The 16446-nt window shown below is 35.3% G+C and overlaps 1 protein-coding gene and 1 long non-coding RNA gene across 3 annotated transcripts; one reads left to right on the top strand and one right to left on the bottom strand.

Annotated features, from left to right (window-relative positions):
• Positions 1-8268: 8268 nt before the first annotated feature.
• LOC107893631 (40S ribosomal protein S21) lies at positions 8269-9864 on the top strand. 2 transcript variants are annotated; one of them, XM_016818671.2, is made up of 4 exons: positions 8269-8382; positions 8572-8684; positions 8773-8905; positions 9660-9864. In XM_016818671.2, exons 2-4 carry the CDS (start codon positions 8641-8643, stop codon positions 9720-9722), a joined length of 240 nt encoding a protein of 79 aa, XP_016674160.1. In that variant the 5' UTR covers positions 8269-8382; positions 8572-8640; the 3' UTR covers positions 9723-9864. The 2 variants fall into 2 exon arrangements, with proteins under 2 accessions (XP_016674160.1, XP_016674159.1); XM_016818670.2 differs by having other exon boundaries at positions 8272-8382; positions 8572-8690.
• A 3295-nt stretch (positions 9865-13159) lies between these two features.
• On the bottom strand, positions 13160-16190 carry LOC121212415 (uncharacterized). The gene is made up of 2 exons (XR_005907539.1): positions 15817-16190; positions 13160-13439 (listed from the first exon to the last, which is right to left on the bottom strand). It is a non-coding gene; the product is annotated as an uncharacterized lncRNA (long non-coding RNA).
• Between the last annotated feature and the right edge of the window lie 256 nt (positions 16191-16446).

Raw genomic sequence — 16446 nt, 5'->3', positions numbered from 1 at the left:
GTCAATTTATATAATGCTAGGCACAGTTACTATTTCAGATTTATTCGATAAGGCAGTGGGTGCCAAATTTGTGTGTTGGTTGGGTCCTTGTATCCATCAGAGTCCAAGTCGTGTTAATAGGGGTAAATAAATAATAAAGTTGTATAATTGATACTGAAATGGCATGGTATGAGAAATGGAATTGATATAGTGAATTGAAAATAGAATGTGAAATATGTTGAATTAAATATGGAATAGATAGTGCCATTGTTTAAATGATATGTGGAACAAATTATGGAAAGCTGTTATATAGCAAGTGATGAAAATTGAGTATAATATATAATGATGTATTCATGAATTAAGTATTGCATGGCTGATGCCATTGTATGAATAAATGTGGTTTTAAATATTCAATTGTGCTTATAATTAATATGTGCATATTATTTTATCTTATCTTTAATTATTCAGATTATAAAAATACCACTAAATTTTACTCAGCATACGGTTTTACTTTCCGTGCGTAGGTTAGATACTTAACTTTTGATCGCCGATTCAGCATCCAACAACGATCCCGAACTTAAATGTGGTGATGTCTATCTTTTGTGTCGGCATGTACCTAGGGTGTTTAAATAATAGTTATTTTGTGGATTGATTGTAAATGAGGTTATAAGTTTAATATTGGTTTGGTATATATATATAATCTTGTGTTTGTTTTTGAAGCCATATTATGTCATGATAAGAGTGAACCAAATCTAGATAGGTGCATGTGAATTTAAGTTAGTGTTTAAGTGCTTATGAACTGGGAAAAATGGATTGAAATTGGTATGTTTATAATTTGGATTTGAATGATACTTTGATGATATGAATAGATGATATAATTGTGGTACCAATGAGCGTACATTGGTTAGGCACCTAGGATAATTGTTTTGACATGTTTTGAATGTATTTGATCGTGTTTTGAACTGGTTAAACAAACAGTTTTTGAGTTATTTGATGATATGAATAGATGATATAAATGTGGTACCATTGAGCGTACATTGGTTAGGCACCTAGGATAATTGTTTTGACATGTTTTAAATGTATTTGATCATGTTTTAAACTAGTTAAGCAAATGGTTTTTGAGTTGTCTAATGCCTAAGCATGTAAGAAATGGTAAATTTTTGTTTAAGACACATTTAAGTCCACACGGCCAAACACACGGGCGTGTGACTTGGTCGTGCGAGACACATGGCTTGCACATGGGCGTGCGAGGCCATTTCGAAAGGGTACATGACCTGGCACACGAGCATGTGCCTTGGCTGTGTGACCCAAGTTAGAGAGTTACACGGGCATGGGCACGAGCTGAGGCACGACCTTGTGTCCCTATTTCAAATGCCCAAACGGCCTAAAACACGAGCATGTCTATTAGCCATGTGAGTCACACGGCCCAGCCACACGGCCGTGTGAACCCTACAGCTTTGAAAATTTTTAACGTATTCTGAAAAATTCTCTGAGTTTTCTAATGAGGCCCGACTTACTTCTAACGCGTATTTTGGACTTCGAGGGCTTGAATAAGGGACAGTATGTATGAGTTTGATTGGTTTCTGACCTGAATATTTTATGATATGAAATGTTTGAAATTTTTGTCTGTTTTATCTGTAAACTCTGGTAATGCTTTGTAACCCGGTTTCGATAATGGATACGGGTTAGAAGCGTTACATTGCTAAGCACCTCTTCCTAAAATGTCATTTTGCACGGTCCATTTGATTCCCTCTATATTCCTTTCATCTCTGATTAGAGCCTCCAATGGTTCAATTCAAAAGACATTGTTTCACAAGACTCTAGGAAAATTTTTACCCTGGTTGCTTGCATTTAAAAATGATATCATTTTAAAAAATGTTGATCCCAACTGGTGGCCCTCATAAGAATCAATGATTTTTACCGACTAGTTCTTCACTCTTTCAACATCGACCCCCTAGCTACCCAACCATGGATTCCAAAATCCCTAAACATAGGAAGATGTGATCTTTATTGGTTTCTCTGCATCAACACCAACCAAAACAACCATAAAGGTCTTATTGCTAGGGCTGCCATAACATAGGGCCATAATGGCTCCCAACTATGGTTGATTAGAAGCTACAAATTTTCCAGCAAACTTCAAGTTAGAATCCTTACTCTGCAGTCTATTCTAGTTATAATCAAGTCAAATAACGTCACTTCTTATGGACTTCTCACTAAGGGAAAAAATGAGAAAATATTATTATGGGTCGCACCGTTGCATGATGGAAACTTTAACTAACAATTGAAGACATCCAACATCCTCTTCACTTAATCTTCATTCAACGATCACAAACAGCCGACAACTCAGTAAAAAGATTAAACAATAGACAACTTGTGCTTCCACAATCTTTATTAGCTTCTCCGAGCTAAAATTTTGTATTTTAAATGTACAAACAAAATTCTGGAACATGGTTCCATGGATTAGAGTTTAGATTTTTTTAGTTAAATCACTATTTGAGGCCTGAATTTGGCAACCTTTCTCATATTGGGGTTTGAACTTTTTTTTGGGTCCAAGTTAGGTCTTAAACTTGGCAGTTGTTCCCACATTAGAACCTAGACTTGGCAACTTTTTCCACATTGGAGGTTGAACCTTTTTTTTGTCAAAGTTAGACCTTAAAACTTTACAATTATTCCCACATTAAGGCTTGAATTTTAAGGTTTTCAATGACTAATTTGGATAAAAAAAATTGAAGTCCCAATGTGGGAACATTTGCAAAGTTTAGAGCCTAATTTGGACCAAGAAAAAGTTCAAGCCGAATGTGAGAGCAGTTGCCAAGTTCAGGACCTAACTTAGACCAAAAGAAAATTCAGGCCTTAATATGAGAAAAGTTGCCAAGTCCCAAAATGTAATTAACCTTTTTTTTCCTAAATGCAAGCGTTTCATAACGAGACATTTTGAGACCCTATGGCTGTCCCTTTGGTGTTTGCAGACTGGTGGATTCAGGTTTATGATCTACCTCCTGGTTTCTTCAGGGATTCTATGGCAGTTCAATTTGGAAATTTTATTGGAAAGTTTCTAGAATATGACACGAAACAGCTGTCCATTGGGTATATGAATTATAAGCGGATTCAGGTCCAACTTGATGTTCGAAAATCTTTACCACAACGAAAGACAATTAAAATTTCAGAGTCCAAGTTTACTTATGCAAAGTTTAAGTATGAAAGGTTAACTCTTTTCTATTTTTTATGTGGATGTCTGGGCCATAGAGATAATTTCTGCCTGATGAAATTACAATATGGAATGCAGGAATTAGAGATGGGATGGGATCTATCATTGAGAGCTCAAGGGAGAAAGGCTTCCATTGTCAACAGCATCTGGTTGAGGGGGGAAAGAGAAAATAGTTTTTTTGGAAAGTCTAGATTTGGGCAATCTTCTAGTCAACAATCAAGCCAAAATAAGGGGAGAGAATCAGAAGGAAATTTCAATTTCCCTCTTGGAATAAATTTGGAAGGCACCAAATTTCCTGCTGAATTGAATGAGTATCAGCAAGGAAATAATTTCCACCATTATGGAGATAATGATTTGGAACATGGAAAAAGTCAACTTTCTGGACTTGCACGTTATGGGGCCATCCAAAGGACAACTCTAGGTGGACTGGGCCGTTTACAGGGGGAAGGGGTGTCATGTATGGATTGTGAGCTAGAGGATGAACCTTTTCTCAATAAGGAAGGAAAAAAAAGGCAGAGATCTAATACTTTGATCACTAATGTTTCTAACACTCAAGATTTATTAGAGGTTGCTGGGGAGAATTTTTTTTATCCTAAACAAATATCGGCGGCTGCCATTGGGCATGTTGACCGAAGGAAATGAAAATCATGTGCTGGAAAGTTTGCGGATTGGGGAGTCCACGAGAAGTTAGAAGACTTCAGAGTATGCTGAAGATTTATCAACCCCAAATTGTCTTCTTTATGGAGACTAAATTGAGTGCTACAAAAATGGAGATTGTTAGAAGACGGTGTGGTTTCTTTAATGGTGTATACGTCTCGGCTGATGGGTCTAGAGAATGATTAAGCCTTGGGTGGAATGGGAATAGCTTAGTCAATTTACAGAGCTTCTCAAAGAATCATATTGATGTTGAGATTCATGAAGAAGAAAATTCTCGATGGCGATTCACAGGGTTTTATGGGGCTCCAGAGGTTAGAAATAAATCGGTGACTTGGGAGTTACTTCGAAGATTAGGGAGGGATAACTCTTTACCATAGCTGGTTGGGGGAGACTTTAACGATATTCTTTTTGCTCATGAAAAACAAGGAGGTTTGCTAAGGGAGAAGGCTCGAATAGAGGTTTTCCGTAAGACTTTGGAAGCCTGTTGACTGGAAGATATAGGTTTTTCAGGAGCTTGGTTCACATGAGAAAGAGGTAAAACTGTTGAACAAAATATTAGGGAACGTATTGATAGAGGGGTTGCTAATGATGGTTGGCTTCAGTAATTCCCACGGTATTCTTTGAGACACCTCCCACATTCTTTCTCAGATCATTGTCCTTTGCTCATTAATACGAAGGACGTGGGAATGGGTAGATAATCCGATAGATTTAATTTTGAAGCCTGGTGGGTCTTCGAGGAGTCGTGTGAAGCGGAGATAAGGAAGTTATGAGAAGGTAGCTTTGGATCTTTTTTGTTTCGAATGGAAACAATGGCCACTGGGTTGAGAACTTGGGGGAATAGGGTTAAGACCAAAAGAGGGAGGGAAGTGAAACGGTTGAATAGGAGATTGGAGGAGCTAAATCGTGAGGAGATTTCGAAGGATAATTTGGGAGAAATAGCCGAGGTCAAACTTCATTTAAATATGGAGATGGATAAGGAGGAGAAGTATTGGGAGCAACGTGCAAGAGCGAATTGGTTGAAAATGGGGGACAAGAACACTTTATTTTTTCATAAATTTGCTTCCCAAAGAAGATGTGCCAATCGATTCAAAGCTTTGCAAAAAAAGGGATGGTTTTCTTGCTGCAGATGGTAGGAAGATGGAGTGTATTGCCCGTGAGTACTTTTCGGATCTTTTTGCCTCTAGAGGAATTAGGGATTTGGAACATATTCTCTCTGGGGTACATTGTGCGTATTAGATCAAATGAACCAAAGTTTGATAGCCACTTACAATGAGGACGAAATAGTTGAGGTGTTGAAGGGTATAGGACCTACCAAAGCCTCAGGTGCTGATGGCTTTCCAGCAATTTTCTACCAGAAATTCTGGCACATTTTGATGTTTGCATATTTTGTTTAGATATTCTGAATAACAGAAAATCTGTGGGGGATATAAACAAAACACAAACAGTGCTGATTCCCAAGACTGCTAATCCTAGCAATCTTAAGAATTTTTGTCCCATTAGTCTATGCACAGTTATTTATAAGATCATTGCAAAAACTGTAGCTAATCGGCTTCAAAAGGTTCTACATGAGTGTATTGATGACTCACAGAGTACTTTTGTTCCTGGTAGACTCATTACCGACAATGTGATTTTGGCATATGAGGTGCTTCATTCCTTTAAAAACAAAAGATATGGAAAAAAAGGTTTCATGGCTTTAAAACTCGATATGAGTAAGGCCTATGATAGAGTGGAGTGGCCTTTCATTAAAAGCATAATGTCAAAAATGGGTTTTGACGAATGGTTTATTGAGTTTATTATCTATTGTGTTAATTCTGTTCAGTATTCTATTCTGATTAATGGGGAAGAAGGTTAAAGTTTCAAGCCTTCTAGGGGCTTGCGTCAAGGGGATCCTTTAAGTCCCTATCTCTTCTTATTTTGTGGAGAAGGGCTTTCTGAGTTAATGAGGCTGGCAAGTCAGAATAAAAAAGATCGGCCCCACCTATAACTCATCTCATGTTTGCTGATGACTGTATCCTGTTCGGAGAGATAACAAACCAGGGGGTTAATGTGCTGAAAGAAATTCTTGGGGAGTATGAGTCTTGTTCGGGGCAGTGCGTTAATTATGAAAAATCTACGGCTTTTTTCAACACAAATGTGAAGGATCAGGATAAGAGTAGGGTGTTTCGGGTTCTTAATGTTCGTTGTTCGACCGATCTGGAGAGATATCATGGACTTCCCAACATGGTGGGTTGTAAGAAGAAAATGGCTTTTCAAAATTTGAAATATCGTTTGAAGCAGAAAATCAACAACTAGAGTATTAGACACATTTCACACGGAGGTCGAGAGGTTTTTATCAAGGCTATTTTACAGTCTATTCCCACCTATTCGATGGCTTGTTTCCTTTTACCAAAATTGTTTTGTGTGGAACTGGAAAACATAATGGGCTCATTTTGGTGGAGGAATAATCATAGCAAGCAGTGGATGCATTGGTGTGATTGGAAATCCTTATGTGCGCCTAAAGAGGATGGTGGTATGGGATTTCGTCATTTGAGTTCTTTTAATACTGCTTTATTGGCTAAACAAGGTTGGCGTCGTTAAGTAATCCTAATTCTTTACTAACGCGTACTTTGAAAGCCAGATATTTTAAAGATAGTGATTTCTTGAACTCTAGTTTGGGGAGGTCACCTTCTTTTACCTAGCAGAGTATCTGGGCCGCGAGGGGCCTCCTCTTGAAGGGTTTGGATTGGCGGATTGGGAATGGTTAGAAAGTTTCTATTTGGGATGATGTTTGGATACTTGGAGATGATCAACTCAGAATTCAGAATATGAATAATAATTAGAGTCTCATCGAAGTTGCGGATCTTATTGATGCAAGTTCTAAAAAATAGAAGTCTGATCTGATCAGTTTTACCTTTGAGGAACAGATTACAAAAAGGATCCTCTGTATTCCTCTTCCTTTGTTTGAGCATGAAGACTCTCTTGTTTGGCGGGGTGAGTTGTCAGGCGAATACTTGGTCCGAAGTGGTCACTGACTTCTTTTACAAGAAGGTCGGGATCAATTACATACAAATCACAAGCAAATTTACAAAAAATTATGGAAAATGAATCTACCCCCTAAAATTAAAATTACAATCTGGAGATTCCTATGTAACTATCTGCCTCGTTTTAGTAATCTTCATTATCGCAGAATGATTGCTTCCCCCATGTGTAGAAGGTGTCAAACAGGAGCTGAAATGAGGGAGCATATTTTCTGGGAATGTCCTCCTGCAAAAGATACATGAGAGCAGTTACATATGGCATGGGCTAGCTCGGATGACAATTCAGAATTTACAGTTTGGCTGAAAAATACCTTTGAGACTAGATCCATGGCTTTGTGTAAAATGACTGTATGCGCTTTATAGGCGTTATGGACGTCTCGGAACAAATTTATTCATGAGGGGGAAAACCAAACAGGCGTTCAGATTGCAAGTTTTGTGCAAATTTATTTAAAGGAACTTGATGATCTAAAAAGTGCTATACTTGAAAGATGGATCTGTGTGGACAGATGGACTGCTCCGATGGGATCGAGATTGAAAGTGAACTTTGACGCAACTTTCAACAATCACAACAAAGAGTCATGCTCTAGGTTAGTGATTCGTAACAGTACAGTAGAGGTTATCTGTTGTAAAACGAAAATGAACTTGAACATACCGTCTGTTTTTTCCGCAGAAGCAGTAGCGTGTTTTTAGGCACTGAAGCTGGGGTTACAACTTGGGTTGAGGGCGATTGAGGTTGAAGGTAATTCTCGAACGATCATTCGGAAGCTGCAAGAGGAAAAGGAGGACAGATCTAAAATTTCTGTGTATATCAAAGATGCTCAGTATCTCAGCTGTCAATTTAATCATTGTGTTTTTCTTTTCACAAACAGGGAGGCTAACAGAGTTGCCCATTGTTTAGCACAAGAAGGACTCAAGAAAAGAGAATCTACTTACTTAACAAATCTAATATCTCCTGGTGCGGTGGAGGCGATAGCTGAAGACAGGAGGCAGATGGAGGTAGTGGGTGAGGATAGGGGAAGAAGAAATGAAGGGTCTAGAGAAAGTGTTCTGGAATTTTGATTTTGCTGAGTTTCAATGGGTTTTGATCTTTCAATGTGCATCGGGGTAATGAATAGGTTTGATAGGATTGATATGATGGGTAATTAAGTATCTGATGGTTTTTGCTTCCCCAAGCGGTTCTTGCTAATTTTTTCAAAAGGGGTTTTAATTATTGGAGTACAGCTGAAGAAGACGTCTCTAGAGCTCCCCTTTTTTTGCCGTTTGCTGGATCTTGTTGTTGGGCTGTTTTTTCTGTTTTTGTTTTTGATTCTTTTGGTTTTGGCTTTTGTGGGCTTAGTCTTTGTTTGTATGTTTTGGACTAGTCTATTATGACCCATGTCATTTTGGCTTTGCATTTTGTGTTGGCCTTCTGTAATAAAATCCAGCTAATTTTCTTAAAAAAATAATTATCATGTTTTAAATAAATAAACCCAGCCCTAGCAGTTTTCGCGTCTTCAGCCGCTTTCCTTTATTATCTTACAGGTAGTATACCTTTCTGTGTCTCTGGGTTTCATAGTTCTAATTTTATTTTGGTGTTTTAATCTTCATACGTTTGAATTTTTTTCCCTTTTGAAATGTTTAAATATGCTTGGCAATTTTTTTTCCCAGAAATTATAATTTAAATCAGGATTTGGGTTTTCTATAAAATGTTTGTTCATAATTTATTTGCAGGGGATCGAACTTGAAGTTCAAATATAGTTTCAGCTTTGCGTTTCTTCATCAGTTAAGCAGTCTGAAAAGATGCAGAACGAAGAGGGGCAAAACATGGATCTTTATATCCCCAGGAAATGGTTTTTAATTTGCTTCACTCATGTTTCTTTCTCACAATTTTTGTCTATATTGTAATGCTCATTTGTACTTTTGTTGTTGCAGTTCCGCCACTAACAGGCTTATAACCTCCAAGGATCATGCATCCGTTCAGATTAACGTTGGGCACTTGGATGAGCTTGGCAGATACACTGGCACATTCTCCACTTTTGCTCTTTGTGGCTTTGTTCGAGCCCAGGTTCGTTTTGGTTCTTTACTAACCTCTGTTGGATATTTTGGGCTGCTTCAGTCCTATGTTACTGGTGTCTGATAAGTGAATGTTTAATTTAATTTCTTTTTTATTTGGAGGATTCTTGAAGGGTCATTTCACTGCATTCTCAGGTTTGCATTAATTACATGTTTAAAATTCTGATCATGCTTAAAAAGATTAATCTTGCAACTTGCTTTGTTAGTAATGAGCTTCTAGTTACGTTGTCAAGTTAAAGACTCTGAATGTTTGAGATGCATTTGAAGTGTCAATTGCGATCCATTTACTTTGCAAGGGAAAACATTGGGTTTATTAGCATATTTTGGATGCAATGTGTAAAGACCTGGAGTATGCAATGTGGGGTGTGTCCGGCTGCCTGTAGATTGGCACAAGGTCCTAGTATAGACACAGTTACAGGGTTGTTCATTTTGAATGTTTTTAACTTATACCTTCTGCTCTGCTCTGGTAGTACATTTAGAGAAATAAACTTTGGTTTTAAGAACATTCTGAATTGAAATACCACAGCTAAAACTCCATGCTTAAAGACCTGATGCAATATATCGTAGGAAAGCAAGCCTGGTTGCTTGTAGACTGACAGGTTCCTGGTAGACCCAATTACAAAGTTGTTCATTGTATAAAAGTTGGATTCTATTAATAAGAAGTTTTATTTTGTTGCCTCAGTTCTTTTTCAAGATATTGAGTTGCATCTGATTTTGGCTGCTAATTAGTTTGTTCTACTTTGCAGGGCGATGCCGATAGCGCACTCGACAGGCTTTGGCAGAAGAAGAAAGCCAAAGTCCGACAGTAGTCAGAAGACTTGTTGTTACTAGTTTGTTTCTTAACTGAGGAGAGGGAAAATGAGCTGTAGTTTCTTTTGGTGGATCATGTTAAAGTTGTTTTTTGCTGAATGGTTTATGTTTTGTGCTTAAATTGCTTGCATTATAGCCTAATATGTCTGTCTCACTTTGGGTTCTCCATTTTTGTTATCACTTTGTTTGCGGATTACCAAAACTTTTTGCGAGAGAGATTGGGGAGGAGGAGATTAGGAGCAGGTTGGCAAACGGGTGTAGTCGGGTACCATTGTTTTCAAATTTGGATTATTTTGGATTTAGTTTAGTTTGAGTTCGGATATTTTTAGAGTCGAATAATTTCGAATTTGACTTGTTTTAAGGTGAGCAATTTTATAAATATTCAATTAGTTTTAAAGTTTTACTAGTTATAAAATCTTTTTATTTCAAATGTAAATACTAAGTTTACTTTTACAAACACAATTTAAATTTGTCTCATAAAAAGGAAAAAGAAAATCTAAATATTTTATTATAGTATAGATATTATTTAAACAATATAGGTTAAATATAAATAAAATATTAATTTTTAATAGCATTTTAGGTATAATAATATAATATCTTTACAGTATACTATCAACAAAAGTTGCAATATGTGTTAATATACAGTATCAACAAAAGTAAAGGCGGAGACGATAGCGAAGAAGCAAATAAGAAGATAAGAAGATAATCCAGTGGCTTGTCTGAGTGCTCTAGTGATGGGTCTTTAGAAACATAAATATATATATAGTGGGATTTATCGAGTTGAATTCCGGGTCGGATTCCAGGCTGGGCTATTTTTATTATAATTGCATAATAATTTGTTCCCCTTCTTGTAGAAAAAGAATTATAAAGTGACTCTTCTGAGATAAGTTTACACATGTGAAGCGTGTAATTTGGAGCTTACTATATAATATTTACAGCTTACTATATAATATTTACCTTGAAACTTTACTGAGAAAATTTTGTTGTCTAATAGTGTGGTCCAAGAGTCACAAGGTTGTTGGAGAAATGGTTTTAAGGAAACAAATCATGTTGTAGAATTATGCAAGTTGTATTTGCAGAAATGTTACGAACTGTATTTATTGAAATGCTACGAAATGCATTGTAGAATACCGCAAATTGTATTGTAAAATATCGTGGGATTCGTGAAATCCCGTGAGTAAAAGGTCGTAATTGTAAATTAGTGAACTGTTAGAAAGCCAAAGGTCATGATCGTAAATCAGTGAATCGTAAAAATAACAGTCATGATCATAAATTAGCGAACTGCTAGAAAACTAAAGGTCGTGATCAAAAATCATCGGACAGTAAAAATGCCAGTCGTTATCATAAATTAGTGTGAACTGTTAGAAAATCTAAGGTCATGATCATAAATCAGTGAACCGTAAAAATGATAGTCGTGATCGTAAATCAGCGAACTGTTAGAAAATCGAAGGTCGTGATTGTAAATCAGCGGACTGTAAAAATAACTGTCGTGAGCCTAAATCAACGAACTGTTAGGAAGCCAAAGATCGTGATCATAAATCAATAGACCATAAAAATGACATTCATAATTGTAAATCAGCAAACTGTTAGAAAATCGAAGGTCGTGATTGTAACTCAACAGACCGTAAAAATGATAATCGTAATCATAAATTAGCGAACTGTTAGAAAGCCAAAGGTTGTGATCGTAAATCGACAAACTCTTTATGAAGTGTTCATGATCATAAATCAATGAACTAAAGCCGTGATTGTAAATCAACGAGCTTTAAAAATAACAGTCGTGATCATAAATTAGCGAACTGTTAGAAAATCAAAGGTTGTTATTGTAAATCAGCAGACCGCAAGATTCTTAAAATCTCATAAGCAGATTACTTATGCATATCTTTTTTTTTTCTTTTTTCTTTTTTTACAAAACCTACAAGAATAACAAATTATTCTTGCGAAGAGAGAATTAATGACCTGTAACTCTAATTGGACAAAGGTGACAGAACTATATCAACAATATGAGTTACTCCAAACTGCATTAAAGAAAAAATATTCAAGGAGTGACACTACGACGGTGAAATAGATAGGGAACAGACATAGGGAACACGAGCTTACACTGAGGCAATCATATTGAATACAAGACAATTGCTTAATTAATAAAATAAAATAATGTAACTCTTGTACATTTTATGTGTAAGAACATGTGATTTAATGGCAAAACCTTAATGTTACTAATCTCACTCATGATAAGAAGCTAAATATAAAATAAAAATATAATTGATCCACATAGTTGACTCCATGTGGTGGAAAAGCTGTGTTTTACATACATCGACAGAATGCAGCTATTGCCAAAAGAATTACCATTAAGCTACATGAAGAACTTAGAAAAGATTAAAAACTATCCAAACATTTTTTTAACCCTTATTTGCAAAAGTTTCAACATCACATGCAAGAATTCATAGAAAATATAACTGTAGTGAAGAACAATATAGCCATTGTTTTTTCCAAATGATTGCTAAACACATACAAGCACTTATAACATAACCCCAAAGCTTACTTGTTGTTCAGATGTTTTTACAATTGAGTTTATTAATTGACAATGCACACATGAATGCGTACATACGCACATGTGGACAGACATATTGATGTAGACAATATGTGTAACACCCTGCACTCGGTTTTTTCACCTGACTCGAGTTATAAAAGGATACAACTATAAAACACTATCACTTTTTAACAATCAAATAAATATAGACAAAATATACCATTTCATAATAAATCATAATAATTTCCATGTTTTTCAATCATATCTAGACCTTTATCGGGCTTACATAACATTTAAAAGAAACCAGAATCAATTCTAGATTAAACTGAAACTTCTACAAAATTTTGAGTAAAAAGTGTCAACAGGGGTTACATGGCCGTTTGACAGAGACAAGCTTGTGTGACCCCATTAAAAAGTGCCAACAGGGGTTACATGGCCGTGTGATAGAGACAAGCTTGTGTGACCCCAAATATGGCCGTGTGACTACCCCATACGCCCGTGTTCTCAGACCATATACAATTCAAATATAAGGTCACACGATTGTGTAGCCAGGCCTTGTAACAGCCTATGATCGTGTGAAATATCTTGCACCTAAAATCAAACAACCACATGGCCGTATGGGTGATCGTGTGTGACAGACGGCTGTGTGACAGCTCGTGTCCCAGGCCGTATGCACCTGAAATAACTTCAAATCCAACCTCTTTCATCTACCATTTCTTAAATTTCAAGCCAAACAATTTCCAATCATTTTTACCTATTCAAAACACATTAAAACATGCCTAAAATGTACAAAATCATCCAACCTAGGTCACTAACCAATGTACCCTCATTGAAACCACATATAAATCAAATTTTATCAAGCATCCAAATCATTCAATTCATCCATTCTAGCATCATAAACTAACAATATTCACACCAAAACTTGTTAGCACATAATCATTCAAAATACCATTCAAACATGACTTTTAACAACACATTACCAAAATGCCAAATATCTAATACATACATCAAATTTGCATACAAGTGCACTTACAACTAAATGACCAAAACAGGTTCAACATTTGCAAAATAAACATTCTATATACATGCCACAAGTAACCACAATTTCAAACTTCAAAATCGACCGAGTCAAAAGATGGTAGGTGTGAACTCTTGTTGATTCGATCGGCACGTTCAAAGTATCCAAAATCTACAGAACATAATAATTGAAGTATGAAAATACTTAATAAGTTCATACAATTCAATTCAATAACTTACTTTATTCATTTAATAGTTAATTGTAAATTTCTATTCAAACTAATATCCCTATCATGACAAAGTTCAATAATTCCAGATCAACAAATAACTATCATAAGGATAGTCAGAATTCATATTTTGTCCATATTAATAACACACTATATATCCTTTGTTTTTTTGATGGAACTTTGTAAAAGAACTTATTACATGAGTGCGAAGAACATTTAATGCTTGTTCAAGCTAGTCAGGTACAAAATACATTTGTTAGGTTACCAATCCGGGTTAAACCATTGACAACACTGAAAAATAGCCTGACTAGAGATATATATACATGAAAGGTTATCAGTCCAGGCTAAACATTTAAAATGAAAATAGATTGCCAGTCCAAACTAAACCTATGTGACATGTATATCCGAGTCCACAACAAATGCTGGAGCTCGGTCCAGAATGGGAATCATTCAGAAACCTTGTGTATGAGACTTTTACTTGGTCTAAAGGAATTGTCTTAAAATTTGATTTATTACCACATAGTCTGATTTCCATCTCAACAGTTCATATACAAATAATTAATAACATTTAATAACAAATTATAACCATAGAAGATAGTATGAACTTATCTGTCTAAGTGATTCAACTATCAAAGACTAATCAACAATTTTTCATCTTCTGGTCGTTGAGATTCTTGATTTAAAGTATATTTTACTTTTATTAATCTCTTCAATATATTTTTCTTTAATTAATCTCTTCAAACCACAAAAATAATCAAAATTATACATTTAAACTTTTTTCTTATTTTACAAAATCACCCCTAAACTTTGCCTTTTATGTAATTTAGTCCTAAAACCTGAAACTTTCAAATTGAACACATTTAAGCTTAAACTATGCTAGCCGAATTTCCTATAGTTCTTTAACAACCCATAAATTTCAAAATTTCACAATAATTTTCATGAAATTTTACTATTTTAACAATTTAATCCTTAACTATCAAAATCACTAAAAATTACTTTACTAAAAAATCCTACTTAGATATCAAACTTACAAAACTATCAACAAATTTCAAAAACTTCACAAAATCAACAATGAAACATTTCAAAATGTTTAACATTTTTATGAATTAACCCTTGGGTTAATTAAATTAAACTGCAACGAACTCAAAAACATAAAATTTACGAAAAACGGCTCAAAACAGCCTTACATGCAAGAGAGTAAATGGCCGAAGCTTCAAAGCTTTTCAATGGTGTTTCCTTTCTATTTTCGATGGAATAAAATATTAAGGAAGATGATGATTTTTTTTCCTATTTGTTTTTCATATTATTAACTTATTTTCCATTTTACCCTTATGAAATTAATAAAATTTCTTTAATAAACAAGTCAAAACCGTCCACTATAACCTAATATGGTCTAATTACTGATTAGGGCCATCAAATCAATTTTCTAAAGCCATTTAATACATTTAATCTAATAGTAAGTAATCTTTGTAATTTTACGATTTAATCCTTTTTACTTAATTAACCAGCTAAACATTAATATTTTCTAACCAAATTTTAATACGACACTATAATAGACTTGTAGATATTAAATAAATATTATTTACTGACTCACTTGTCGAAATTATGGTCTCGAAACCACTATTTCCAATACCACTAAAAAACGGGATATTACAATATGTACATGGCACATGCATGCGATGCATGCAACAAATACAAACCATTAGAAACTATGAAAAAAGCGCCAATTCAGGGAAAATCTTAGCACATATTCTGCTGGCTAATAGGGCACACTGAGAAGAATTCAGCGATTAACATAGTCAAGTCATCAAAAACTGTTCCATACAGCAACTCATTTGAACAAAATCAAAACCATACATAAAAATTATCAGTATTGAGAAAATATAATTGAAAAAGAGCAATATCAGCAGAAGAAGGATGATTTTGTAAATTCAGACCAGTAAGGGTGCTATTGACTATAATATTCATGAATTGTCCTACCATTACATATAAAATTATAAGTATCTAATCAATTATCTGCACCTCAGCCTAAGCATTTGCAGTTTTTAAATGAAGAGGATTGGAATCACTTTGATAAGTTACTATAAATTTTATCAAAAGTGTAGAAATCATGTAATTAGAATATAAGTTTCCGTTTAAAAATATTAGTATAGATAGAAGAAAAACAAGTGGGGGATGTGTTGGTTGACTAACTAAACCCCAATAATGCATCATTGTAAAATCAACACAATATTAGTGTTTGACCTTGCATTTTAGCACATAGGGTGAAAGCAGTAATAACACAATTATAATATCAGATGAAAAAGGAATATGGACCTCTACCTTTTTCCTTTAATAATATCCGATTGTGGACTGCAGTAAATGTTGATAGGCCAAAACCTTCTAGCGAGAAAATACTTGTTCGACAACTGAACTCCATTAGCTCATCTATTTTCTTTCCACTACTCCTCCCCTTAACCCCGCCGTCCATCGCCAACGTCAACACCAACGCCGCTTTCATTCTCTAAAGATTTCTAAATTACATCTCAGATTTTAATCGATTTGACATGGGCGAACAAACCTCGACATAGCCTCAGCCACAGGTTCTATCTCAGCCACCGAATAACTCCTCTACCACAACTCAAGCCCAAGCTCAAACCCAATCTGAAGACCCAAGTAATTCGTCCACGTTCACCGCACCATTGTTGAGGGGTCTTTAGAAATATATATAGGGCCTTTATCGAGTTGGACTCCGGGTCGAGTTATTTTTATTGTAATTGTATAACAATATGCATTGTCACTAGAAGTGCTCAAGAGCCGAATCGGGTTAGGCCTAAGCATGATGTTAACATACTTTATGTTTACCCAAGTTTGACTTGACTCAAAATATGAGTTTAAAATTTTACTCAAACCTACCCATATTTGTAAAAGACTAACCCAAGCACATTTTAGGCCCGCTCATATTATTTTTTT

The sequence above is a fragment of the Gossypium hirsutum genome, chromosome A13 (genome assembly GCF_007990345.1).
Source record: "Gossypium hirsutum isolate 1008001.06 chromosome A13, Gossypium_hirsutum_v2.1, whole genome shotgun sequence".
In the NCBI taxonomy this organism is placed as follows: Eukaryota; Viridiplantae; Streptophyta; class Magnoliopsida; order Malvales; family Malvaceae; genus Gossypium; species Gossypium hirsutum.
The sequence above is the reverse complement of the archived record's forward strand: the minus strand, read 5'-3'. Positions and strand labels throughout refer to the sequence as shown.